The 22,153-nt window shown below is 44.4% G+C and overlaps 4 protein-coding genes across 5 annotated transcripts; all 4 read left to right on the top strand.

Moving 5' to 3' along the window:
* Positions 1 to 3,720: 3,720 nt before the first annotated feature.
* On the top strand, positions 3,721 to 10,381 carry LOC117864178 (E3 SUMO-protein ligase SIZ2). Of its 2 annotated transcripts, none has more exons than XM_034748198.2 (16): positions 3,721 to 3,914; positions 4,258 to 4,404; positions 4,580 to 4,628; positions 4,719 to 4,797; positions 4,902 to 5,061; positions 5,445 to 5,584; positions 5,900 to 5,968; positions 6,161 to 6,248; positions 6,452 to 6,527; positions 6,988 to 7,061; positions 7,210 to 7,317; positions 7,922 to 8,083; positions 8,414 to 8,518; positions 8,627 to 8,707; positions 8,798 to 9,845; positions 9,930 to 10,381. In XM_034748198.2, the coding sequence occupies exons 1-16, from the start codon at positions 3,876 to 3,878 to the stop codon at positions 10,043 to 10,045; spliced, it is 2,541 nt and encodes an 846-aa protein (XP_034604089.1). In that variant the 5' UTR covers positions 3,721 to 3,875; the 3' UTR covers positions 10,046 to 10,381. The 2 variants fall into 2 exon arrangements, with proteins under 2 accessions (XP_034604089.1, XP_034604090.1); XM_034748199.2 differs by having other exon boundaries at positions 3,722 to 3,914; positions 4,258 to 4,338.
* Positions 10,382 to 10,515: 134 nt separating this feature from the next.
* Positions 10,516 to 12,768, top strand: LOC117864179 (probable serine/threonine-protein kinase PBL7). Its single transcript, XM_034748200.2, has one exon. The coding sequence runs from the start codon at positions 11,421 to 11,423 to the stop codon at positions 12,651 to 12,653; it is 1,233 nt and encodes a 410-aa protein (XP_034604091.1). The 5' UTR covers positions 10,516 to 11,420; the 3' UTR covers positions 12,654 to 12,768.
* An 853-nt stretch (positions 12,769 to 13,621) lies between these two features.
* Positions 13,622 to 14,310, top strand: LOC117862367 (uncharacterized). Its single transcript, XM_034745823.2, has one exon. It carries the CDS (start codon positions 13,668 to 13,670, stop codon positions 13,992 to 13,994), a length of 327 nt encoding a protein of 108 aa, XP_034601714.1. The 5' UTR covers positions 13,622 to 13,667; the 3' UTR covers positions 13,995 to 14,310.
* Positions 14,311 to 17,286: 2,976 nt separating this feature from the next.
* LOC117862368 (phosphoinositide phospholipase C 2-like) lies at positions 17,287 to 21,592 on the top strand. The gene is made up of 9 exons (XM_072295425.1): positions 17,287 to 17,944; positions 18,596 to 18,792; positions 19,172 to 19,307; positions 19,395 to 19,631; positions 19,709 to 19,932; positions 20,317 to 20,434; positions 20,573 to 20,725; positions 20,831 to 20,917; positions 21,015 to 21,592. The coding sequence occupies exons 1-9, from the start codon at positions 17,603 to 17,605 to the stop codon at positions 21,306 to 21,308; spliced, it is 1,788 nt and encodes a 595-aa protein (XP_072151526.1). The 5' UTR covers positions 17,287 to 17,602; the 3' UTR covers positions 21,309 to 21,592.
* The last annotated feature ends 561 nt before the right edge of the window (positions 21,593 to 22,153 follow it).

Raw genomic sequence — 22,153 nt, 5'->3', positions numbered from 1 at the left:
CATCCTTTAATTTTGTTGCTACGTTTCATTATCCTTAATAAGATTGCAGAAAAGATGGTAATTATAGTAGAGTTGGTATATATTGCTCGCCTATACGTACAAAAACCTACAGCTACGACTACATATAACAAGTGAAGTTTGCATTGGCCCTTGGTTGCTGTCATGGAACAAGGACGAGAGCTGGACCTCCGATTCGCCACGGCCAGGCAGTGCAATGCAAACGTTCATGGGAGGCTAGCAAGACACTCACGACACTTTTAATTGACCGATCGATGACTTGTCAAATTATTTGGATTTTTCTTTTTTTGAAAATGACACCAGTACCAGTGTGTGCGCGCGCATTTCGGTTAATGATGTCTATATGTTGCGTTGTTGGCACTACTTTTCTCATGACCTGCTGACCTGCTGCACCGTTCTTGTCATGCCTGCATGCATGCCTACCCGGCTCTCTCTTAATTTTATTTCTTTGAAAGAATTTAACTTAGGGGGTGTTTAGATTCTAGAGCTAAAGTTTAGTCCGTATCACATTGTTGAGTTAATTATAAAACTAATTGCACAGATAGAGGCTAACCAACGAGACGAATCTATTAAGCCTAATTAATCTATCATTAGCAAATAGTTACTGTAGCAGCATATTGTCAAATCATGGACTAATTAATTAGGCTTAATAGATTCGTCTCGCCATTTAACCTCCATCTGTGCAATGGGTTTTGTAAATAGTCCATATTTAATACTCCTAATTAATACTAAACATTCGATGTGATAGTGACTAATTAAAGTTTAGTCCGGGGATAAAAACTTAGGACTGACATTTGTGCGGTCGGAAATAAGAAAGATTGAATTCTTTGGTTTCCACCGATCCTAACACTGCACACAAGAACGTATGGGGCGACACTGTTCCTTCAGTTGGATGCTTTACATATCATCATGCCAGATATTGTTGCAGAAAAAGTGGTAACAATTAAAAAGATTACCTTTTGGTAGTTGATGGTGGATGTGCCCTGGATTAGCTTTCGCACAAATGCCTCTACCTTCTAGCTAGCCAAGCTTTTTCCTGTTCTCTTGAGTGCGTCAAAGCAGCAGGGACATATGCCTTCACACTTGTAGGCATAAAATCATCCCTTTTCTCTTAGCTAGTGCGATCTAAAACTTTGTGGACTTTGACGAGTCACTATTTCTTTGCTTACATCACATATATTCAATGTAATTTTCAGTCACAAATATACATAAGAAGCCAATTGAAATGAACCTGCAGGCTAGCTTATTCCACACTGCTAGTTATTCTTGAGGCGATCTGTCATCTATCCTGGACCTGAGAGAAGTAGATTATTTGGTTTCAGGCTTTAGCTCATTAATTAATTAATTGTTGCTAGAGATTTCCAAATTAACTTGTCATTTATACAAGTCAACCGGCCTCCAGTAGCTCTAGAATGCAGCAGGGACAGATGTGCAGATAACAAACTGATGGAATGAAGAATCTTGGATTGGAAGCTTCAAGTCAACCGGCCTCTAGTCGCTCTAGAATATATGCATGCTGTAGTAGAGAGGCACTAGTAGCCATTTTTAGTGTAGATGCTTTCTTTTCCCATCCCAGCTGAATGAGATGGATGCAGGATGCATGTTTATGCATGCATCTTTAATTATTTTGTCAACATCCAGCAATATATATGCATGCAGGATGAATCTTCAGTCGTCTGGTTACTGTAGTTTTTAACGGTAAACTATGTTGCAAATTAGCTCTACAATTTACCACTTTTTAAATTACGTGGATTTACTGATTTCTTTTTCACCATATAAATCATGTGGTAAGTTAACCATATATTTTACAGGTAACTTACATTTATTTACCAAGATATAGTCCGGAAGTTCCATCAAAGGTGTTTGTGTTACTGTAGTTTTGACAGATAAATCATGTTGTGTAAATATACATGCTGCGTTATTTCCTGCAATTATACTGGTGTCCACGATACAAAATGTAATACTCTACTTTTTTTAAAAAAAAAAGGAGATGAAGAAAATTCAGGGTAGATTAAAATCATTTGCATTTCGCACCATACAAGATGAATGGACCTTTGATGTTAGCGCAATCAACGAGGCAGCCGCTGCACAGCCAGTTGCAGGAGATGATGCACAACCACAACCATCAGCACCCCCTCAACGACCTAGTGGCCGTGATGCAAATCTTGCGAATAACAATAACAAAACACCAACCAGAAGTGGCAGCAATCGCACATCGAATAAAGTCGTGCCAGCGATCTCCCTCAGAGTGATGACAATGAAGATGATGATGCCTTCATGGAACCCCCACCGAAGCAACTAGTTGCGAAGAAATAATACATCAATGCAATTGCCAAGGTACAATAGTAAATTAACCTTTTCTTTTTTGGTGTGTAGGCCAATCGTAGCAAATCATACCGTTTACTACATTTTGAATTTTGTGGTAAATTAACTAAAAATTACTTGATTGATCCCGCTCAACAGTAAACCGTGGAATTTTACTACATTTTGAGATGTGGTTCATTTATCTACATAAATATTATGAGAACCGGTTCTTCCACGACCCACCCTTACTACACTCTACCTACTCTATGTACATGTATGTGACCCTTTTTCATATCTTCATTCAGCAGCCTGCCAAAAATCCCGTCAAGTATGCACCATCAACATTTAACTCGTTTTTCGACCACTTAACACTCCAGCAGCGTAGGCGAATCAAAGCTATGGGTTTTGGTGGACTCCTTTATGTTTTAGCAGAGAGGTTAGAGAGCAGAGAGCTATTGAAGTTCTTGATCGACAGGCTAGATCCCAAAACTATGGTAATCATGTTACCAAAAACAAGGGTATCCATGCCACCCCCTTCGTGTAGCATGTGCTTGACTTATCGGATGGTGGTGAAGGTATAGATTCACACACACACCCAAGCATCCAAGGCGTCGTCTGCTTTCGAGACTTTGCTAGGTTTAGAAGAATCCCAAGACCTGCACGCCAGCCATCTCCAGAACATGTTGAAAGATGATATGGAGCTGGGATCTAGCATGATTACTGATGACATGGTAACAAGGTTTTTCTTTATCATTGCTAGCAAAAAAACCAAGCACTCATAACAACATGAGGATGTTTACCTGACAGCTTTGAACTGGTGTAAGGTAGTTGTGGAAAAAATAGTAATTAATGAACGAGTGACTAACCGGTGGTAGCATACAAACTGCCATTTCTTTTACTCTAGCCATCCGGTCAGTTCATGATGTCATACCATGATAAAGATGTATACAAGCCTGTCACAAGAAAGGGAATGTATGTGGTGCAAACTAGATATCTTGTGCAACTTTGAAAACTTTCAATCAAAACTACAAGATGCTTATTCAAAGGGCAGGGGGAGGGAAAACTATCCAGAAAGTTTGCAAGGTTGCACGGGTATCTGGTTTGCACGAGATATGTTCTCACAAGACAAAGCAGGCAGGCAGGCATTCCTAGCCCATCTTCTTTCCGATGAGGCCCAATCCATTCATATCGTTCGTTCCACACACAGCAGCAGCAAGCAACAAACAGGCCGGCCCAAAGAGCTTATTAATCGAGCTGGGCCCTCAAGTCCACCACCATCCATCCTACTCCATTCTCCTGCCTGGTGAGGGTAGAAGAAGCGGAAGCGATTTGCTTTGAGATTCGCGCAGGGTGCTCCACACGTGTCCGGAACCAGCGTTTCCTCTTCTTCCGACTTCACTGCGCAAGAGCCGCGCTTGCGCAGGCCTCGCCTCGCCGCGCCGCGCCGCCGCCGCGCCGCCCCCGCCGCCTTCTTCTCATCTGGAACCCTACCGCCTCCTTCAAATCCCTTCCGCCGCCCGCCAGCACGCACCCCCCCGTCCGACCCTGCCAGCATGGCGCCGCCGGACGATCCCGTGCTCGCCGCTTGCAAGGTACTACTTTTTTTTTTGCTTCCAATTCTTCCCCTCTTGCATACGGCACGCGGTGCGCTCTGATGCGCCACTCGATTCCATTCCCTCCCGTAACCTAGTGCAGTAGTGCCACTCGTCTGCGCATTGAACTAGTAGTGTAGCTCCTTAGGGTCCGTCCGCACAACTGTGGATTGCCGTGCCAATACCCTAAATTCGCGGCCTTCCTTTGCGCTTTGCGCTGCCTTGGTTTGCGGATATGTCATAGCCATAGGCTGGACACTGGGACTTGGGATGCAAAATTGTTGACACTGCCAGAGTACTCAATTCGATTGCGATTCTGAGATAATAACATTCTTTATTGCAGCAAAAGCTGGGCCACTTTAGAATAAAAGAGTTGAAGGATGTCCTTCATCAGCTTGGACTTCCAAAGCAAGGAAAGAAGCAGGTTTGTCAACTGCTTCTTTCTGTATCTGCTCTCTACACAATCAACATCCATTGCTTATATGTCCTGGTAATTTCCCAGATTTTTTTTAAAAAAAGTAGTTGCCCAGATTTTTCAAGGCCATCATCTAAATAGTATAAGCATATGCTGCAATTCAAGAATGCCGCTCCACCTTTTAGTTTCATTTATTGGAAATAGTTACTTATGATCCATGTGGTTTTGGTGTTTCCGGTTTGGCGTACAGGAACTAGCAGAAAGAGTTATGACAGCAATGCTGAATCAGCAAGATCAAGGTCTTAAACTCCTTTGCTTTTCTCCAAAACTTATCTTTTTTACGCTACTATTTTCCAGTATGAGAAATGATTTCAATTATGTTCTTCTAGTCTCCGAAACGAATGGTTTACAAAAGGCAAACATGGTGGGAAGAGAAACAGCGGTGAAAATAGTGGATGACATTTTTAGGTGAGTTCATATTTCTTTCTCACTGGCGTCCATGTAGCTGTAGACTACCTGATTGGCTCTTATGAAGTTTTGGCAAACTATCAGCTTTTGCCTTCTGTTTTCAGGAAAATGCAAGACCCTGCAAGTACTGTTGCAACCTCAAGAAGCCACATTGAGTCAGGACACAGTGTTAAACCTAAAAAGAAACCAGATAATTCTGCGGAGTTGAATGTCAAGGTCCGCTGCCCTTGTGGTAACTCCAAGCCCAATGATCCCATGATTAAGGTATAATTCTTATGGTAAATATGAATTTCCAACTGTTTGATAGTCTTTTATGTTCCGTTGCTAAACCAGTAAGATTTCAGATTTTTGTTGTTGATCCAGGATCCAGGTCACTGCACAAGTTGTATTAGGAATCACCAAAGCATCTTATCGTTTATATTCTTCAACATCAAAGTAGTTGATTGTCTAGATCATGCTTTCAGTCTTTCTGTTTTATAATTGGGGCATGGACCCTTGGTTGTGGCCATGATGTTCTGAGTTTGTTATGAAACTTAGCACTACTTGCTTTGTCCAAAACTTTGTAGCTTTCTTCCTTTTTGTTCTTGATGAGATATTCATCTTCCTCTTACTTCTGTTGCCATTGATCATTTGTTTGCTCCTTGTAGTGTGTTGATCCACAGTGCAACGTACGGCAACATGTTGGGTGTGTTGTCATTCCCGAGAATGAGAAGTCTGCAGGCAGTATTTCTCCTGACTTATCTTCCTGCTTCTATTGTGAAATGTGCCGAATTAGCAGGGCTGATCCGTAAGTCCTTCTAAGCTTCAATATTGTCCTGAGCTCAACAAGGTCGAGTTACTCACTAGTCCTGTGATCACCCGCTTTTAGTTTGCAATCTTATGGCATTAGTCTGTGTTGGTTGTTCTGTGGCATCAATCATTTATGAAAATCTCCTTGCCCCACAACTTAAAACTTGATCGATTTGTATCTTTTGCATGCATTCCTTTTCCACCTTTTTGCGTGCTTCCTTGTTCTACTTGTTTAGTTTACAAGCATTCTTTGCGTACTCCTAATATTAGATAGCCTATTATTTCTGACATAGTTTCCTACTGTAACCTGCAGTTTCTGGGTCACCATCAACAGTCTGTTACTTCCTGTATTAATAGGACCCTCTACCATAGCAGCAGATGGGTGGGTTATCCATTGTTTCATCCTTGTGTTATTTATACAAAGAAACATGAGATAATTGTACTTTGGATAACCATATTGAAATAGCAAGTCTTAACTCTTAAGCAACAATATGAACTGATCGATTCATTTTTATTATACATGATATTTCTGCAACATGCATGGCTTTTGTTCATGATTCTTGCTTATTTCCAGGTCATATACTGCACAGTACACTGCAAAAAGCTTTCCACTATCGAGAGCTAATAGAGAAATGCTACAGAAAGCTGAATATGATATTCAGGTTAATTCTATTTTTTTCATTTTCCTTAAACTATTAAGTTTGTTTAGGATTGTCATGGAATAATTAACATTTTCTCATGTTAGGTATTATTGTACTACCTGCGTTTATTGATTTTTTACCTTGAGTTTCATTTGTAGCGACTATGCTAAACCTTTTTGCAACCAGTTTTTCTTACTTGAGTTTGGATCTATTTTTTTATGCAGGTTTGGTGTATCCTTCTGAATGACCAAGTACCTTTTAGGATGCACTGGCCTTTACACTCTGAAATGCAAGTTAATGGTATGTGGCTTATTATGTATAGTGAGCATATTTTCTGATAGGATTTCGGTGCAAGTTGTTTATTTAGTTAAAAAAAACATAGTCAAGTGCCACCTGTTTGATTTCTAACGAGTCATATTCTTCACAATGTGTACAAGGAAGTACGGAATGTAGAGTCGGACACCTTAGTTTGGGTCAGATTACAACATCTATGTCTGTGTCCAAGTATATCTGATTCAGCTTCTATTGTACAGTCTGCTTTTCTCCTTTTCTTGAGGGCTTTATGATAGGTTATTTGTGCATGCACCTCAGTCATTGCTTGTGCTTATACATGCATTTATATCTGCAGTCTAGGAACATATGTATTTTACATCCTTCTAGATGTAGTTGTGATAAAGACTGGGGCAGCTGTCCATTAAAATTGGACAATCATACTAGATCTGAACTACTCATGTTGGCAATTCTTTTTTTTTTTTCTCAGGTATTCATGTTAGGGTGGTCAACAGGCAACCCTCACAGAAGTTAGGGGCCAATGGTAGAGATGATGGTCCACTAGTAAGTATCTTTTGTTTTGAAGCTTGCTATTCTTTTTTTTTGCTAAGTTATTGGTCATTTTTATTGCATTATTATCTTCCTCTGTTCATCAGTTTCAGTTTTTTTACTGTATGCCCCTTTTAACTCTAAACATGTCTATGTAACCCAGTTAACAGATTACCTGTGGGAGGGGCTTAACAAGATTTCTCTGTCGAGAAATGACTCACGTACTTTCTGTTTGGGTATCAGACTTGCCAAGAGGAGATCTCTAGAACAGGTGGGGATTTTTTTTTTGTATTTACTTCACTGTTAAGAACCAGACTCTCAAGAAACAATATTTTACAGAGCTTATATCTGAATCAGCTTTGTTTCATCTGTTCCTTTTTGAAAAGCGGATAGGCATCGGTAAACACTTTTAGGTGGCTTGTATTGTTCTTGGGCATGTCCAATGCTTTTCAGTATGTCCGAAACTTTATCCTCCTCTTAAGCACCGCAAATATGGAGATGCTTTGCTTGCTATTCTTTTTTTTTCTTCATTCTTACCATGTCTAGATTTTGATTATCTCTGAAGTAGATTCCATTGCAAAGCCTTGCCCCCATGGGAGCATAGCTATTTTATGCTTTGAAAGATCCCACATGGAACTTGCATTTAGTGTTATAGCAAATCCTTGTTAGTCCTTGCTAGGATTTGTGTTTTGTAGTGAAAAAAACTAGTCAAAGAGTAATGTTTCCCCAAGATTTTTCAGGAAAAGATCATAAAATGGTTGTTTCTCTTAGCAGCTACTGCAACAAGCTGATACCTAGAAAGTGCTGTACACCTGAATCTAGAACCCTGGTTTATTGTTTATACTTCTTTTTTATAAAACTTTAATAGCGAACAGGTCCTAAATTTGGTGCCAATGGAACAAGACGGTGAGAAGTTTGATGATGCCCTTGCTCGTGTCCGTCGCTGTGTTGGTGGTGGAACTGAGGCAAATAATGCAGACAGTGATAGTGACATTGAAGTTGTGGCTGATTCTGTCTCTGTGAATCTTCGATGCCCTGTAAGCACTCTGGCTATGGTACAAACTTTAGATCTTTATTAATGAGTGCATTTTAAATTGGATAATTTATCTGATGTCTATTAGACCTGAGAAAATATCCATTGAAATATTGTTCCAATGAAAAGTTCATTGGATTAGTAGTATTAGCCACCAAAATTATTCTCTACGTTGCAGCTGTAAGCTCATGACCCTTTAGTCTTACATATCCTAGCTTTGGAACAAAATATTTGATGCATAGTATTCTTTGCACTACTTCGGAGATAACCACTTTTATGGCCTGTTCTCCAAAGCATGCCTTCCTCGATAAAATCTGTTTATATCTCATGACAGATGACTGCTTCAAGGATCCAGATTGCTGGTAGGTTCAAGCCCTGTGCTCATATGGGTTGTTTTGATTTAGAAGCTTTTATTGAAATAAATCAACGTTCCCGGAAGGTTCGACTACTTTGACCATATTAATGCAGCTTTACCTCATCTTCTTGAGAGTATTAATTCAACATTACCTCATGTTCTCTATTTAAAGCTTTGTTTCCTTGCTTGCAGTGGCAGTGTCCAATTTGCTTGAAGAATTACTCTCTAGAGAACATAATAATTGATCCTTACTTCAACCGCATCACTTCCTTGGTGAGTTTATAATGGGCACAAAGTACTGTTTCCCTATCTGCAGTTTTCAGGTGTTCATAGTTGCTAATTTGTTGCATTTTGGTGATCCAGATCAAAAGCTGTGGAGATGATATGTCTGAGATTGATGTCAAGCCTGATGGTTCCTGGAGAGTGAAGGGCAGAGCTGAACTGAAGGATCTTACACAGTGGCATCTACCAGATGGTACTCTCTGTGTGTCCGCAGATACAGCAGCCAAGCCCAAAATGTGTATTGTAAAACATGAGGTTAAAGAAGAACCATCGTCTGAAGAGGTGGGCTGGCGTCTTAAGTTGGGAATCAGAAAAAACAGCAATGGCCAGTGGGAAATTAGCAAGAGAGGGGATAGTGATTCGGTGCTGTCTTCTGATAACTACCAGGCAAGACACATGGAAAATAAAAACTGCATCAATCTGACATGCAGTACTGATGACACGGACAATGGAGATGAAGTTTATAATTCAGAACCAGCAAGAACTGATTACCCTATGACCCATGTCCATGATCTTGATTCTTCACCCTCAGATAAAAATGCTCCTCCACCATCAATGGAGCAGGATGTAATAGTTTTGAGCGACTCAGATGATGATGCTGTCACGGTGTTGTCTCCTAGTACTGTGAAGTGTGGCTCAGCGCATGACACTGGAAATCTGTTTGCACCCAACCCACCTGAAACTTCAGGAGCGTGTGGGGAACAGCTGGGTGGATGCCCAAATGAAACCTCGTTTCTTGCATTAAAAGAAGGTTTTGATGATCTGGGGTTGTCATTTTGGGAGCGTCCTCTGAGTCCCCGAGATGATCCTACTTACCAGATGTTTGATCCGGGCACCCGGGTGACAGATAATCCAGTTGAAGTTGATGAGCCAGTTCATGGTGGCGATTTGGGAGTAACAGCAGTGGCAGCAAACCCACTGGAAGATGGGTGTGATGGTGCGTTGCAAGCTTGCACGTCTAGTGAAAGAGATGGTGTCATTAGTCTTGCTAACTTGGGTGACCCGACTCAAACGTGGGGTGATGGCCATCGTGAGAACCGGACAGCTGGCACTGACGATTGTGTAACTAATGACAGAAATGCGCCTCAGAAAAGAAGGAACCCTGGAAGTGGAACAGCAGCTTTAGATGGTATGGCAGAAATGGTCCAACTCCTTTTGGTATACTGTTATTGCCGCCGGCTCCAGATTAATACATGTGATTCCCTGAGTGCAGGTGCAGCCGTGGGGAGCAGGAATGGCGGCGATGGAGCGAGCGGAGCCGCATCTGAGGAGCGACGTTCGGTTCGACCAAGATTGATACTAAGCATCGACTCGGAATCTGATGATTAGGTATACATTTTGTGTTGGCTGGAGAGACGAAGTTGGGTTTTAATTTGAGTGGATTGGATGGCTGGTTGGAGAGATCGGAGTAGATATCTGCATTAGGTTTTCTTGTTTTTGCTGGCCACCATCAACTGATCATTAGGTTCTCTTTGGAGATGATGAAATTCCATCTCGGTTAGGTTAGGTTAGATCGTACAGCAGTATGTAAAATGCAGCTTACAAGATTAGTGTTGAATGGATGGTGAGACACAGAGCTGGATATGGAAAGGGTGTCTCAGGTTGCAGTTGCTTTTTTCTGCTCCCCTGCCTGAACCTTATGCTTTAAAGGATGTTGTGTGTTCACCAGCTGCATTACGCCACGAGAAGGGCATGCGTGTTATCTTGTTGAAGCCACGTGGCAGCATCAGCATGACTTGGATGGCAAAGAGCTGTAGATGTGCATGCAGCCCGCGGCCGGCACAGAGCCCTTTTATTGGTCTGAACCCTGACCCGGCACGAAATTCTTCCAGCCCGTGCTGGCCCAGCTCGGCATGAAATTCTTCGGGCCTATGCTGGCTCGGCTCAGGAGCTTGTGTCGGGCGTGGGCTGGCACGACAGGCAGCCCTGAAAAGCCCGTTAACCACTCAACCTTATCCACACCGATACACCATTTCATTCTCACCCCCGGTCCGCTCCCTGTCAGGCTCCCCTTTGCTCAAACACTGAAACAGCGGCGGTGTGGATAAGGTCCAGCGGGGAGCTGGAGCGGCGGTGATGGGGCCGGCTGCGGGGAGCGCTAGTGGTAACGCGGGGGCCGGCGGCGGTAAGGGGCCCAGCGGCGGCAGTGGCGTGGGAGGAGATGATGGTGGGAGAGGCCAGAGCAACAATATGAGTACCTGGTGGAGGTGAGGATGGAGGTGTGCAGGAGGAGACGGCGGTCGGCAGCTGCAGTGGCGCACAGGGACCATGCCGTGAGAGCCCACCGTACCTCGCGGTGGCCCAAAGGTATTGTGGGCCCATGCTGGGCCATCGGTGCGGCTCGTAGGCTGGCACGGCACGACACGATGTTGGCATCATGACGGGTCAGACCCGTCACAAAAATTAACGGATCTTGCCGGACTTGTGCCGGAACGGGCTGGGCGGCCCGAATGGACAACTATACAACAAGGCTAGCTCCCTATATTAAGCAAGCAAGGCAAGGGCAAGCCTGAAAAAGGCTGTCGTCCCTGCTGGGCGGCCGTCTCTGTCTCCCTCCCGACCCTTGCTTGCTTCACCTCCTCCCATTCGTTCTCCATTCCCGGGCGTCCCTAGATCGTCGCCGTCGTCTTGTTTCCTTCATTCGATCGATCTACTCCCGGCCGGCCGGCCGGCCGGGAAGCTAGCTAATTAATTGAGGAAGATAATGTTGAGCTGGCTTCGTCGCTTCCCTCACGACGTGATGCACAGGAAGGACAACGGCGGCGCGGCGGGGCGGAGGGCGGCGTCGTCGACGACGTGGAGGAACAAGAACAGCAACAGCTTCACGGCCCGGATCATCCGCTGCGCCTCCTCCGTCGCCCGCCGCCGCCGCTTCGATGACGACGACGACGACGACGACCGGCAGCAGCTACCGTCGTCGCCCCCTCCTCCGGGGCGGTCACCACCACCTGCAGAAAGCAAGCTGGATAGGAACAACAAGGTGGGCGTGGTGTCGGCGCGCGCGTTCTCGTTCCGCGAGCTGGCGGAGGCGGCGGGCAACTTCCGGCAGGAGCACCTGATCGGCGAGGGCGGGTTCGGCCGCGTCTACAAGGCTCGCATCGTCAAGGAGCAGCAGCAGCAGGAGGAGGAAGAAGAACAGGTGGTGGTGGCGGTGAAGCAGCTCGACCGGAACGGGCCTCAGGGCAACGGCGAGTTTGTGGTGGAGGTGCTGATGCTGAGCATGCTGCACCACCCCAACCTGGTGAGCCTGCTGGGGTACTGCGCCGATGGGGAGCAGCGCCTGCTCGTCTACGAGTACATGGCGTTGGGGTCCCTGGAGGACCACCTGCTGCTCGTCGGCGACCACCACCGTCCCCTCCTGCCATGGCGCACGCGGATGCGGATCGCCTGCGGCGCCGGCCGCGGCCTGGAGTACCTGCACGAGCGGGGCGTCATCTTCCGCGACCTCAAGCCCTCCAACATCCTCCTCGACGACCACCACAACCCCAAGCTCTCTGACTTCGGCCTCGCGAGGCTCCTCCCCCCGTCGTCTTCTTCAACTAGCAGCACGGGCAGCAGCAGCAGCAGGGTCATGGGCACCTACGGGTACTGCGCCCCGGAGTACCTCCGCACCGGCAAGCTCAGCGCCAAGTCCGACGTCTACAGCTTCGGCGTCCTGCTCCTGGAGCTCATCACCGGCCGCCGGGCGCTCGACGCCAGCCGCCCCGACGGCGAGCAGAGCCTCGTGGGGTGGGCGGCGCCCATGTTCGGCGACCCCGCCAGGATCCACGAGCTGGTGGACCCGCGCCTAGTGATGGCCATGCAGGCGCCCCCGGCGCCGGAGCTGAAGCAGGCCGTGGGGCTCGCGGCCATGTGCCTGCAGGAGCACCACGCCCTGCGCCCCGTCATGACCGACGTCGTCTTCGCGCTCGACTTCCTCGCCACCGATCGTCCTTAGCTTTTCTTCTTCTTCTTCGATCCCTAGGTGCGTGGAGAGAGAGATTGTGGTTCAACATTGTGGTGGATGGATGTAGCAAATCTCAACAGGAAGGTCTTTGGATGATTGGTGGTGATGATCCTACCATGCCCCTATAAGATGGAGTTGAGAGTGTCACGATAAGAGTTGAGTCAAAATATATAGAGATTAGAATTTGGACCAGGTTTTATGCCGCCATGTGTCCCTCGATCAGCGGGTGCGGCATGCGGGTGATGTTGCTTTCGGAGTGACAATGGTGATGACGAACGGCAGGCAAAATAGTTATATTTTCTTTAAAATGAGCATTACTCTCTCGTCAATCATCAATTTTCAAATCCATTTACACTTTGTCTTTTACAAAATAAGATCCATATTTAATATATTTTGGAGTCATTCTATACTAGTGCCAACTTATGTTAATACACAATACTAACTTATATATTAGCTATGTAGCAACTTATATTGTATTTTTGGGATAACGGATTATGTTATGTGTTCAATAGAAAATCGTGCATGGACATGTAGCTACTTATTTCATACAATATAATAACTTGAATTTATACTTCTACACCTTTTACTTTCATAGGGTATTCATATCAACTTATTATTCTCAAATTACTTGGAGAATTTGTGATGCTGAAATTTATGTAGAAATAATGCAACAACTCAGGGTAGTGATAATATACTAATTTATATATATATAGAGAGAGAGATAATGCAACAACTTACATAGATACAGTATCTATAAGTAGGCAACAATGTCATGTAAAATCTTTTTTTTATAGCAATTTATGTATACAGTAGAAAATAGTGACGCTACAGTAACTTGGGTAAAAAAAAAAAGAGGAGGAGGAGGAGGAGGAGCTCAAAGCCGGTCAGACTGACTGACTGACCTGTGGGCCCAATCCCCGCCTGGTCTCGTTTTAGCTGCGGTCGCCGTACCTGCGGGCACTGCAATCCCCCCCACAGATCCCGATCCCCCCCAACGCCGCCTCCATGGCTCGCTCCTCCTCCCAGTCCCAGTCCTCCGTCGGCGGCGCCGGCGCCGGAGCCCGCCCGGCCACCGTCGGCCCGCGCGGCACGGCCGCGGCCGCCGCCGGCATGCGCCGCCGCCGCGCCACCGCCAGCGCCGGGGGAGGGGGCGGCTTCTCCGGCGGCGGCGGCAGCAACATGCTGCGCTTCTACACCGACGAGGCCCCGGGCCTGCGCCTCTCCCCCACCATGGTCCTCGTCATGTCCCTCTGCTTCATCGGCTTCGTCACCGCCCTCCACGTCTTCGGCAAGCTCTACCGCTCCCGCACCGCCGCGGCCGCATCCGCCTGATCCCCATCCCATTCCTCGGATCACATCGCAGTGTCAGCACATCAGACGGTTTTCATGTACTAGCTCCTTCCTTCCTTACTGTGCTACTAGATCTGGGGATGAATGGAACCCTGCAACTTAAAAGTTAGTAATCATGGATGCCCTTTCTGTTTATTCTCCCCCCTTCCCTTCTTTTGATTAGCTTTTACTCCCAGATGCAAACAACTAGTCACTTCACTCCTGCTTGTGAAATCGCTGTAATCCAACCATAGGGGTTGTTGCTACACTTAATTTTGCATACTACTAGTAACTCGTATGTGCTTGAGGATTTCTACAATCTTTGCATCTTGCTATTGCTAGCTCCATCTGCTGCTAAGTTTACTAATTTACTTACATCAGCTTGTGGGCCGGTATTACCCAATCAAAAAGTTCAAATGGTTTCTGGAGATTACCTATTAGGCTGTTACTGTAATTATGCGCTGTATCTTGCAACTATTTTCTCCTTTCATTTACCACTCGCTTGTCTTAGAAATAAGTAGATGATGGCAGCTTTACTTGGAATGACTTCCCCTGACATGGAACCTGATGTTATTCTAGATTTCTAACTACTAGCTATATTTGTATCTCGATGGTTGACTAGAATTTATAAGTATCTGAGCAGTCCAGGTGTTTCCTATTGCGATACACATGAACAAGTAGGCGGTACATTGTTTGATCATTTATCATGCAAGCTTTTGTTCAGAAATCGTAGATTTGATTCCCAGCGCTCTTTATCTAGTGTCCCTGTAACTTGGTTGCTGATCTTAGGAATATGTACATGAGAGCTTTTATTTGAGCAACTACCTGAGAAGTGATAGAAAGTATTCCTAAATTTGTAACAAAGTATGGTTGGAGTAGAATTTATAAGCGTTATCTGACAAGTCCAGGTGTTCTTCATTGCAATACACATGGACTGGTGCTGTCTTGAATAAAGGTTTAGGCATGACTTGAAGGATGCACAATACTTGTATTTATTTAAGCACGCATTACGTTTCCCATGATAATAGTAGCTAACCTTTGCATCAAGAAATGACCTCTCTGTATTTACTATAAATGCCAGGCCAATATTCAGGCAACTATGGAATTGATTCCGTGATAGTTGCAAGCCACATGTAGTATATTGTAGCTGGTGTCTCTCTCATTGTGGGAAGCCTTTTTCAGTACGAGTCTTTGACAGAACAGAATGATGAATGAATCAGAATAATGATGATACATAAGTTTGACAGCTGATCTAGAATGGTCATGTCCTGTAGTTACCATATGATGTTTTGACATATTGCTGTCTTTCTTTAGAGGTGCTGTGTGTTCCATTCATGGTATTGTGTGAAGTTGCAATGTTGAACTCTCCTATTGAGTGGAGTCCAGCCCCAGTGTGTGAAGTCTTCTCATGGTGCAGGGTATCTGCAACGCATCAAGTAGTTGTCTGAGTCACTGTGAAAGAAGAGATGACCTTGAATGGATCCATTCTTTTCTCCTAAACATTTATGCTGGAGATGCTGATAGTAATAGCTGGGTTGCCAGTATGGTTGCTTGAGTTGAGCATTTTCTGTTACCTGGTTGAGAGGTGAGCGACACTGTTACCAGCATTTTGTTATCTTGATTTGTGACTGGAGAGCTTCAAGTAGATATGTGCCACAAGTGTATCTGGATTATCCCGTATTTGTATTTTGACTGCTTAAAAGTGGGTAAAAACCTGAGAGCTAATTGATGGTACCAAATTGAGCCAAGGAAAGGGTGATTTGTGGTTGAGGTTGCGCCGATGGTACAAATTTAGCAGTTTCGGTTGTGGCCAGACTACAAATTGGCAAAGTTTGCTCAAGGAAGGGAAGGGACCCCTTGTTTGCTATCTCCTGGTCATGTTGTTAACAAGATGATGATGGCCAGTAGTCACACATGGAACGAACTGAATGCCCATGTCTACCTGGGAAAATGTCAGCTTCAATTCGTAGGGATATGAAAGCAATGAGATATGCTACTACTAGCATAAATCCAACCATTTTCATGCAGGATACCATGATCCTCTGTCTCTTTCCTTTTTAAAAAGAAAGGAACAAATGCTGCTGCTACTAGCTAGGATAAACATCTATGCTAATAACCTACTAAACATATTCTCCTCAGGATCCGAAAATACCTTTTTTTCCTATAAAAAAGGAAACATTTTCCCTGATCTCTACAAAATCTGGGAAATTCATACAATAATTTGTGATTGTTGGGCAATTAAGGAAGTGATGGAGAAAAGAAATGGTCAGTCATGTAATGCATTCCAATTCCAAATCCAAATCGAAATCGAGAGGGGAGGAATCCAAACCAGAATCTGGTAGATGATGTGAGCTTTTGATGTTTTTCTCTTTTAATGTTTACTATCTTGTACTCTTGACCATCTGATCAAGGGGAGTACAGTCTTGAGCTAATTAATGAGCATAAGCGAGGGGTGCAGTGCATCAACTGCTGACGCAGAGCCTGCAACCAGAGGAAGCCAAAGCTCGCACACTCCATTCATCTTTGTAGAGGCCGCCATGTCTGTAAAGAAACACTATGATCTATGTTATTTACTTCTTACTGCTTGTTTCCATACATCCTTTCCAAATGATGAACGAATTTAATTAATGGCAATGGCATGCACGTACAATATTATTGGCTAACAAATTGTTGAGGAAAGCAACAAAGAGCTGTGATTGTTGGACAGATTGATGACGTAGACATGGCATATGTTTATGTTGAGGTAGTGCTAGTTGTTGCAAGACTGTCAGTGTTAGCTGGAGTGACTTGGCTCCCATCTGGTCAGGTCAAGGCTGTTCACATTACAGACCGACTCGGTCTTCCAAACAAAACCATCTCTTTTATAACAAAGAAAATAAGATCGCTTTGTTTGGTGATGAACGCACTAATCGATTTGTAAAATCTTGAATTGAAGCTCGTCATGATAGTACTGTAAGATTTGTAAACCGTTACAAGTGGAGTTGAAAAGATTTTAGTTGACCTGCGCTACTTGTTTACGATCAATAATAAAGAAATGACCTTTGCATATCAACACCTCACTTATTCCTATGATGCGCCCGGAAAGACCCGCGTTGTATTATTTTTCCTTCTTAATATAATGGCACGCAGCTCTCTTGCGTGGTTTCGAGGAAAAAAACCAAAATTCCTATGACAGCTTTTTTTTCCTCCAAAAATGACACGGGAGGAATAATTGATTTGTGAGAGTAGCAAGGGTTTTTTTTGAAAACAACGGCCCGCCTTTTGAAATGCCTCCTCGTGTTAAAATTTTCCATTACAGTACAGCTAGCACAGCACAGGAGAAGTCAGCAGCTGAGCTGCCTCTGCCTGCCTGTCTCCTCGCCGCCATTTCTTCTTCTTGACTTGACTCGACTCGCGGAATGAATCTCTCAATCCAGGGGGAGGGGACGAACGCAACGCGGTCTCGACGCGAAATTGGCTGCAGCACCTGATAAGCGAGCGAACCAGCAGCTTCTGTCGGACAGATCGGATCGGATTCCCTTCCCCTTCCCTTCTCTTGCGCCGGAGGGAAGAAGTAGAGGAGGAGTCGAGGAAGAAGAAGTCTCTCGAGCAGCAGCAGAGGAACCAAGAAGATGGGGAGCTACGCGTACAAGTACTGCATGTGCTTCACCCGCAAGTTCCGATCCCCCGACGCGCAGCCGCCGCCCGACGTCCGCGCCGCCCACCTCTCCTACTGCTGCGGCGGCGGCAGCTCCGACGGCGGCCACGACGGCCTCCGCCGCTTCCTCTCCCTGGTCCAGGGCGAGTCCGCCCCCGACGCCGACCGCATCCTCGCCACCCTCGCGCGCACTTCGGCGGCTCACGGCGGCATCGCCCGCCTCGTCACCAGGTCGCCGGCGCCGGCGCCGCCCACGCTCGACGACTTCTTCGGGTTCCTCTTCTCCCCCGATCTCAACCCGCCAATCAACAACCAGGTACGTACGCACCCTCTGCAAGGAATGATGATTGTTTGATTCAAGTTTCATCATCTACTCTCCTACTACCAACAGTTGACTTGTTTCCATCAAGCAAGGTCAACTCCATTCATCCCTCCTCAAAGATTCCATTTTTACACTACCTCCTTGGCTCCTTCCTCCTCCTCCTCCTCGGGATGGATCATGGATGGGAAATTGGGAATGAATGGGATGAAACAGCGACAGAGGGAACATTTCTGCATTCCGTTTTAGTGCTATGTCATTTGCCATTTGGTTCTATTGCACTCTGCTCTCACATTCCACTTCACATCTAAAGAACTGAGTACAGATGAGGCCATCACTACAGAGAAGCACAAGCCTACAACTACAAGTAGTACTACCGTAGTTCTTTTCACAAAACAGACATATCTGCATCGAATTCAGGAAACGCTACTAGTATCTGTAGCATCATTCATGCCACAAAAATGACCCAATGGAATTACTACCAGCTCCTAGCTGTTGCTCTGTACTACAGGAATGTAATGATTTTTCAGCCCTCGTACTAAACATGTGCTTCATATTGTTCCCATTCCATAGCATGCGGTTAATCGTTTTGCTTCATCGTGATAAACACTGCCTCATTGCTCACCATTACTTTCACTCTTACCTCAGGTTCACCAGGACATGTCAGCCCCGTTGCCTCATTATTTCATATTCACTGGCCATAATTCCTACCTTACTGGGAACCAGCTCAATAGTGACTCCAGCGACATCCCAATTATAAAGTCACTCGAGAGAGGTGTTAGAGTCATTGAACTCGATATGTGGCCAAATGCTTCAAAGAACAATGTTGATATTCTTCATGGAGGGTATGAATTCCTTTTTCTTTTTTTTAACCACATTGGCTTTTTCAACAAGTAGGATGATTACAGCGTGTGTTTTTTTGCATGTGGAAACAACTTCATATCATTTGAGGATGACCTTTTGGATACACATAAAAAAATCAATTGTGCGCAGTTTATTGTCTGATATACCATGCCAGCTTTTCTTCAAAATGAAGGATGAATACTCCCTACACAACAATGTAGCTAGAACAAGAATTTCCCCACTACACACCACTGCTAAATTCCATATTTTCAGTCAGTTTGTTATAAATAACCCATACTGCTTGAACTTGTAGCCATCCCTTTTTTTTCTCTCACTCTGCAAAATGTTTCCCTGACTCTTATTTTTCTTGGTATTTGAAAGGACATTGACTGCCCCTGTAGAAATGATCAGATGTTTAAAGTCCATTAAAGAATATGCCTTTTGTGCATCCAATTATCCCCTTGTTATTACTCTTGAGGATCACCTCACAGCGGACCTCCAAGCCAAAGTAGCTGAGGTGAAGTTTACTTACCGTATCATTTTTCTTCTTCTTTGCAATTCCCCTCAGTTTAAAACATCAGTCCTAACATGGAAATTACTATAGATGCTCACTGAAACATTTGGAGATCTTCTTTTCATCCCTAGTTCAGACCCAATGAAAGAGTTTCCTTCTCCAGAAGCTCTGATGAAGAGGATAATCATCTCAACTAAACCCCCACAAGAATATAAGGAGTTTCTCAAAGTTAAGGATAATCAGAATGGCAGTGGAAACATAGCTGATTTGCCAGACCAAGGAAGCCTGAGAAGAATAGATTCAAATGCTGATGAATCTGATGGAAAGGTCTGCAATATCACTGCCTTTTCAAGACATGCACCCATTGTTTAACATGAATGAAGTAAACTTACTGTCATGAACAGGATGAACTAGACGATCAAGATGAGGAAGATTCCGATGAGGACGACCCCAAATTTCAGCAGGATACTGCCTGCGAGTATAGGAAACTGATCACCATCCAAGCTGGAAAACCAAAAGGCCATTTGCGGGATGCGCTTAGGGTGGATCCAGACAAAGTCAGGCGGCTTTCTTTGAGTGAAACACAGTTAGCTAAAGCAACAACTTCTCATGGTGCTGAAGTCATAAGGTAATTTGTGTGAGCCCAGTGCACAAGAACACTAGAAGATTTGGTATCAAATTGTTATACGATTGGTTCTGTGGGTTTTATAAACTCAATTATTTGCTTATGCCTTTTAATCATATTCCTCTGTTCTAGAGTTTAGACCATAGAGGTTCAGCAGGTTTTGTAGTCTTACAGTATGTAACGAGAAACGGATGGAAAAAGAAACTGTCTGTGTGCCAAGGTTACAGGACACACATGGTAATTCAGTAAAAGATTGAATTCCCCTAGCGTCTACAAAAGATAACCAACACAAACTATGAACACTAACCAATTGTAGGATTGCATCTCTTCAAGTTGGTTGCTAACTTGCTATACACATAGTTGATGAAGCATTGAAATTGTATTCAGGTTCACCCAGAAGAATATACTCCGAGTGTATCCGAAGGGCACAAGGGTTAATTCTTCTAACTATGATCCAATGAATGCCTGGGCTCATGGTGCTCAGATGGTTGCGTTCAACATGCAGGTGGGATCCATTTTCCACTTTCGTCATGATTTATACTTGCATATATAGTATATATTAAGCTGTCGCATGCAGCTATGAGTTGTAAAGTGCTGAAGCTCCGTGAAGAAAGGCGTAATCCGTTGGGCTTTTGTTTTTCAGGGGCATGACAAAGCACTGCGGTTAATGCAAGGATTTTTCAGAGCTAATGGAGGTTGCGGGTATGTTAAAAAACCTGACTTCTTGCTAGTGACAGGTCCAAATGGTGAAGTATTTGACCCCAAGGCGAGTTTGCCAGTGAAGAAAACTCTCAAGGTAGGTGATATGCCTGCAATTCTCTGACAACTGTGGTTGCTGAAAATCTCAGTGAAGATAGCCCACCCTAGCAGCTAAAATTTTTCCGTGATGATGTCCGAGCAGGTAAAAGTATACATGGGCGATGGGTGGCGCATGGATTTCAGTAAAACTCATTTCGACGCCTTCTCGCCTCCAGATTTCTATACCAGGGTAAAGATTTCCATACCCATTTCGGCGCATGGAATGTCGCAGCTAATTAAGAAGACCCAATATAGTGAGTGACACATGGTATCTGAAATATAAACAGGTAGGGATCGCCGGAGTGAAGGCGGACAGCGTGATGAAGAAAACGCGGGTCCTGGAGGACCAGTGGGTGCCGGTGTGGGACGAGGAGTTCGCGTTCCCGCTGACGGTGCCGGAGCTCGCCCTGCTGAGGATAGAGGTGCAGGAGTACGACATGTCGGAGAAGCACGACTTCGGAGGGCAGGCGGTGCTGCCGGTGTGGGAGCTGAAGCAGGGCATCCGTGCCGTGCCCCTGCACGACCGCAAGGGCGTCAGGTTCAAGTCGGTCAGGCTCCTCATGCGCTTCGATTTTGTCTAGGCCGCCATCAGCACAGCAGCAGCAGTCATTGTTGAGGGATTTGCATTCTTTTGCATCATCCTAGTGTGATTGTGATTACGTAAAAAAAAGTTACCAGATATGTACTATGAATTACTGTTACTAGTAGAAGTAGAGTATGGTCCATGTGATTAGTGTAGACTAGGATTAGGGGGGCTGTTAATTCCATCTTGCGCATGCATATATGTACCATGAATGTACGTACTACTACCGGTTTTGTCGGAATAAAAGGTTGTATGGAAGGAAGCAGCAGATTGGCCCTGCAAGTCTCGTATATATTTTGTTCGAATTTGATGTTCCTTTTGAAATCTGTTTTTTTTTACTCAATTTGATGTTCCAATTATTCTAATTTGATATCATAACTCATAACACATGTTAAAAAAATTCATCATATATTTTTTATCATTATTTTTATAGGGAATGACATTTAATATAAATTAATACTTGGGATGCAAAATTATATGGGAAATAATGATGGAGAATTCATAATATATATTTTTTTTGACATAAATTGTGATGTCCACTGCCATCTTGCAAAACTTTAAATTGAAATCCAATTTGTGTACGGAGGAAAAAAAAGATAAATTACGTTAGCGGGTAAATTGAACTAAATTGCATAGTCTAGATAGTAAATTGAAAAAAATAGTTTAGGAGATTATCTAAATTTTAGCTATACTTGATAATAGTAATTTGAATTATTTTCAATAAAAGTTTTTAAACATGGAGACACCGGCTAAATCCCACGCGAAGGGCGGCGGCAAAGCTGCGCCAGATTTCTAGTCATTATTTAGAAAAGGACACGTAATGATCTGGTCGTCATGCCTATC

Source organism: Setaria viridis, chromosome 7, assembly GCF_005286985.2.
Source record: "Setaria viridis chromosome 7, Setaria_viridis_v4.0, whole genome shotgun sequence".
In the NCBI taxonomy this organism is placed as follows: domain Eukaryota; kingdom Viridiplantae; phylum Streptophyta; class Magnoliopsida; order Poales; family Poaceae; genus Setaria; species Setaria viridis.
The sequence above is the reverse complement of the archived record's forward strand: the minus strand, read 5'-3'. Positions and strand labels throughout refer to the sequence as shown.

Excerpts from the sequence above, each read along its gene's own strand:
- LOC117864178 (XM_034748198.2), top strand. The coding sequence starts at position 3,876 with ATGGCGCCGCCGGACGATCCCGTGCTCGCCGCTTGCAAG. Across the intron at positions 5,969-6,160 it reads TCTACCATAGCAGCAGATGG|GTCATATACTGCACAGTACA; the intron begins GTGGGTTATCCA and ends GCTTATTTCCAG. Across the intron at positions 6,249-6,451 it reads AAGCTGAATATGATATTCAG|GTTTGGTGTATCCTTCTGAA; the intron begins GTTAATTCTATT and ends TTTTTTATGCAG.
- LOC117864179 (XM_034748200.2), top strand. The coding sequence starts at position 11,421 with ATGTTGAGCTGGCTTCGTCGCTTCCCTCACGACGTGATGCACAGGAAG.
- LOC117862367 (XM_034745823.2), top strand. The coding sequence starts at position 13,668 with ATGGCTCGCTCCTCCTCCCAGTCCCAGTCCTCCGTCGGCGGCGCCGGC.
- LOC117862368 (XM_072295425.1), top strand. The coding sequence starts at position 17,603 with ATGGGGAGCTACGCGTACAAGTACTGCATGTGCTTCACCCGCAAGTTC. Across the intron at positions 17,945-18,595 it reads ACCCGCCAATCAACAACCAG|GTTCACCAGGACATGTCAGC; the intron begins GTACGTACGCAC and ends CTCTTACCTCAG. Across the intron at positions 19,308-19,394 it reads TCCAAGCCAAAGTAGCTGAG|ATGCTCACTGAAACATTTGG; the intron begins GTGAAGTTTACT and ends AAATTACTATAG.